The 5,170-nt window shown below is 36.6% G+C and overlaps 1 protein-coding gene across 1 annotated transcript in view; it reads left to right on the plus strand.

Annotated features, from left to right (window-relative positions):
• The window catches only part of SYT16 (synaptotagmin 16), an 82,975-nt gene extending 78,209 nt beyond the window's left edge, over positions 1 to 4,766 (plus strand). Inside the window, exon 6 of the mRNA XM_006915106.1 lies at positions 4,443 to 4,766. Within this exon, the coding sequence (XP_006915168.1) occupies positions 4,443 to 4,756 (314 nt within the window). The 3' untranslated portion in view covers positions 4,757 to 4,766. The remainder of the gene's footprint in view (positions 1 to 4,442) is intronic.
• The last annotated feature ends 404 nt before the right edge of the window (positions 4,767 to 5,170 follow it).

Below are 5,170 nucleotides of genomic sequence, written 5' to 3' on the forward strand. Positions count from 1 at the left end.
TGAGATATCCCAGACATTTGTATTAGAAATGAGCTGGCATATAATGGACTATTTAATGAGTAATGCTTTTCATATGGAAAGATAATTAGACTCCTACCTTACACCACATGCAAAGATCAATTTCAGGTGGATTAAAAATAAAATGAGATAAGTCAGACAGAGAAAGACAAATAGTGTATGATCTCACCTATATGTGAAATCTTAAAAATAAAAATAGATACAGAGAACAGATTGCTGTTTGTCAGAGGCAAAGGGTGGGGGATGGTCTGAAATGAGTGAAGGTAGTCAGAAAGTACAAACTCCCAGTTATAAGTCCTGGGGATACAATATACAGTGACTATAATTAAGAATTACTGTATTGTTGTTCGAAAGGTGCTAAGAGAGTAGATCTTAAAAGTTCTCATCACAATAAAAATAATTTGTAACTATGTTGTGATGGATGATAACTAAACTGATTGTGATGATCATTTTGTAATATATACATATGTCAAATTATTATGTTGTACACTTAAAACTAATATAATATTATATGTTGATTATATCTCAAAAAGAAGATTGAATGTGAAAAACACATTCCTAAGACTTGTAGGAAAAAATACGGGCAACTATTGAGTTTGAGTACGATTTCTTAATTTTATTTGAAAATCGTCAGCTGAAAAGGAAAACATTGATTAATCTGACTCCACAAAAATTTAAAACATTTATACTACAAAAGTCAAAATAAACAAAGCAAAAGGATAAGCTACAAGTAGGGAGACGATATGAGCAGAAAATATGACAAAGATTCTGTATCTAAAATTTATAAAGAGCCAGTAATCTACTCCTAGGTATGTAATAGAGAAATTCTCAAATACTAGTACAAGGTAAAAGGTAGAAAAGTGTTCACTGAAATATTTTTAATTCTTAGTTATTATAAACAACTGAGATAGTCCATTCATTAAGATAGTGGGTAAGTGAAACTCAGTTTACTAAACACTGGAACACAATATAGCAGTTAAAATAAATGAATTTAAGTCTCCATTATTAATAGAGATAATATAAAAAAATTAATGTCAAATACAAAAAAGTAAGTTTTGAGAAGACATACACAAAAATGGTGATATTTTTTAATGTGCAAAATACTCTTAAATATATTTTGGATACCTTTAGTTACATCCACTTCTGTAGTAAAAGCCTAAAAGCATACATGAAAATGAACTCCAAACTCAGGATAGTGGTTATCTTTAATGTGAGAAGTTAAACAAGATCAAAGAGAGATACTCAAGGATTCTCAATTATAATATTTTATTTCCTAAAAATCAAACAAAAAGCAAAAGATCAGTAGTAGGTATAACAAGTGCTCAATATCACAAGTCTGTGTGGTAGGCATTTGGACACGTATAGTATTCTCTACTCTCTTACGTACGTTTAAAATATTCTCTAATTATTAGTAACTTGGAAGGGGAGGTTCAATGACCAAACTCCCTTCCCCAGAGAATCATGGTTCCTTCCATCCCATACACCCCAAGGCTGAGTTTGTAGTACAATTGGTAGAGAGCATCATGCTGCAAATGGGCAGGCTGTACAACTAACCACTGTGGTATCATGTTGTTTCTTTGGAAAAATGACTTCTGAGTTCCAAATGACATGGTTTCTGAGTCATCATCAGAACATAAAATATTGTTTGGTGTTGTTTTGTAACAGATATTATCAGTCCCAAAAATCAAACAGCTCAGTTAAGTTGTAGATTTACTGGACCTTTTCTCTATCCACTTGGACTGAATAAGTCAAATAAGCTCATCAGAATAAGTCACTGAACCCGAAAATATCCCAGCAATGCTTTCTATTATTCTGCACAGTAGAATTTTCTGAGCCTCTATTTTTCATGTTAAAAAGCAAGTATATTATTACTGCTGATAAAGATTCCCTTTTGAGTTAGAAAATCAGCAACGTTTCCTTCTTTTGGTCAGGTGTCCTCAGATTGGATTGTTCATAAATTTATTAGTTTCTCTTTTTGTCACTTAACGATTCAGCTTCAGTGGTGGAGGTTTGGTAGTAAGTGGACTTCCTCATAATTAGAAAACAATCTTATGATAGGATAAAGCTTGAAATTGCTCTTTTTGTGCAACGAGCAGGTCTTTGTAAGATTAACTCAATTCCCACAGCCGTAACTGGCAGCCGAATTGTCAGAGCAGTTTGGTGACTGGAATGAACTTTTCCTACAGGAATCATGTAGCCATACAGCTGCGGAAACACAAATTCACTCCCCCGTTGTCGGTTTTCTGACAGCTTTCTCTGCAGAGCAGTTTGAAAGAGTGGAGAAACCTGTTACTGAGACAGAGAAGTGTTTTCCCACCTGAAGTGTAATTTCACACCTTGTGTTTCTCAGCAGATAAGTGCATAAAATAACACATCAAACTGGAATAGAAAAAGATCAACATAGAAAGAAAACTGCAGATTGTAATTTGTTTCCTATCTTACAATGCTCTGGTAGAGAACAGTAAATTACAGAGATCTGGGTTTACACTTTTAAAAAGTTGACTGGCTGTTAGGTGGGAAAATGAGCAGTAAACGCTAATCAGCTTTCAGACTGCATTGAATAGAATGTACAGAATGATACAATTGTGGAAACACCTGAACATTTAGATTTAAAGAAAAAAAATAGAACACACATAGGTGAGCGGTAAAATTTGTAGTTAAGAAAAACATCCAAAAAATCGATTTTTTTTGTTCCATATATATCATTAAAAACATGATGCTGATAAAAATATAATTGTCTTAGGAGGTAATGTTTTTGTGTAATGACCCATTTGGGAATTTTAGGGAAAAAGGTAGACTATGTCAGTAATTTGGACTTTTTTTCTTTTCTATAAATGACTAAAAATACTATGCTAGCCACCATTTTATAGCATTCTAATATAGGAGTTATAAAACAAGACGTTTGGCTTTATTTTGCCTGTTTGAAAACTTGACACAAAAAGAGAAAAGAAAGTTGAGCTTCCTGACTAATCACGAACAGTCATTACAAAATATTTAATATTTATTGAATGTCTATGACATGTTAGACCCTGGGACAGGCATTGGGGTATAACGGTAAACAAGGCAATCCTTCTTTCTACCATTGGGGAACTGACAGTCTTGCAGACAAGTAAACAGGCAGTGATCATATTGGGTGATAAAGTGCTAAGATAGGCTATAATTTGATTTTGACGAAGCCCACAAGAAGGTTATCTGAACCAGGCTTGGTGGGGAGGGGAAAGTGGTCAGCAAAGATTCCTAGATGAAGTGAGGTGTCAGGGCATGTACAATTTTTGCAGAAGTGAAAGGAAAAGAGAGCATGTAGGGTTGGAGGGATGAAGGTAAATTCAATACAGTTGGATTGCAAAGATTAAAGGCACAGTGATATGTAAGACTAGAAGTAACAGGGCCTGAGTTCATAGTCTATACCAAGAAATTTAGTTTTGTCCTGAGACTAGTGGAAAGTATTAAAGGTTTCATTTTCGCTTTTTCATGAGAGTGACATGACCACATATGCATTTTACAAAGGTCCCTCTGACTAGGGGATTGGTCAATCCAGTGACTGGAGTCCGGTGAGGAAAGATGTAATAATGCAGGTGAGAGATGCTGGTGATCTGAGCGTATGATATATACTGAGAGTTCAGTGGCATTGGGGAAGGAAAGAAATGGGTGGATTTGGGAGCTATTCAGGAGGTAGAACCAATGAAACTTAGTGATTGATTTGCTGGACTAGGGTGTGAGAGCTAGTCTTGTCAAAAATGTAGTCCTGATTTCTGATTTGGATCATTGAGTGGATAATGCTAGCTAGCATTCACAGAGACGGAGAACACTGACTGGAGCAGCAAGTTTTTATAAGTTGGGGAAATGGTGAGTGTGAGATGTGTTTGAGATACCTACGAGAAGAAAGGTGGTATTCTGTTGGATCTTAAACTTGGGAGAGAAGTCTAGGTCAGAGACACAGATTTGGTAGTTATTATTGAAACCAGATTTGGCAGATGTCATTGACTAGATGAGAATATGTAGAGAGTAAGAAGAGACTCTTTAACTCAGGCATCAAACAGTACTTTCACTATGAAAAATACACATAAAGCAAAATGTATACATTTATCTTGTTACATAAATAATATGTGGAAGAAGAACCGGCCATGTCCACAAACATCATTGCACATATGCCTATGCATGAATTCACTCCGGTACAGGTAGAGCTTCTAATGACCATCGGCAAGGTGCCTGATAGTGGGCTGCATGAGATGTTATGCATTCAAGGTAATAATCCCTTTCCTTAATAATTTGTGTAAGGTGTGTTAGTCCCACAGCAAGTACCAGGCCTAAGGATGCCAGTCAGTATGTTAAAAGGGAAAAAATTGCAGCCCATGTAAATATTACAACTCGACCAGCAAAACAGAAAGCACTGATATTTTTTCATTTCCATTGTTTTTTCTTAGATACATATGGAAAGCTCTTTCTCCTCAATTCTGTGGGTCAAGAGATGTCCCGCTGCAAGACGTCCATTCGTCGTGGTCAGCCCAATCCTGTCTATAAGGAGACCTTTGTTTTCCAGGTGGCCCTCTTTCAGCTCTCCGATGTCACGTTGATGATTTCCGTTTATAACAGGCGTACTATGAAGCGTAAAGAGATGGTTGGTTGGATTGCTCTGGGCCAGAACAGTAGTGGGGAGGAGGAACAAGACCACTGGGAGGAAATGAAGGAGACCAAAGGCCAGCAGGTCTGCAGATGGCACACATTGCTCGAATCCTAGGTTTGCCAACAGGTGTTTACATGCCTCATCTGCCCAGGTGGCCCTCGTTGCAACTCAGCATACGCTGGCAGGCTTTTTAAAGACAGGCTTTCAAATAAGGATTGGATTCCACTAACCCCTAGGACGTTTTTTTGTGTCTCTTGGGGGCGGGGAGGGCGGGGCGGTAATCTTTGGGTTTCTCAAAGGTTCGATTTGAATTTAAGTATTGTAATTTTTAAAAATCCTACATATACAGTCAACTATATGGTAAATGTTATCGTTGCAAGCAGTGGTGATGAGTTAATTTGTGCTAATGGGTTATTGAATTCTGGTTTAGGCTATGAAGCTTCTCCTGCTCTCTCTGTTTGCTTGAAGAGGAACCTGATTGCGAGGGAGCTGTTAAATGTTACTATTCATACCACTTATGTGTATGAA

The sequence above is a fragment of the Pteropus alecto genome, unplaced genomic scaffold (assembly GCF_000325575.1).
Source record: "Pteropus alecto unplaced genomic scaffold, ASM32557v1 scaffold276, whole genome shotgun sequence".
In the NCBI taxonomy this organism is placed as follows: Eukaryota; Metazoa; Chordata; class Mammalia; order Chiroptera; family Pteropodidae; genus Pteropus; species Pteropus alecto.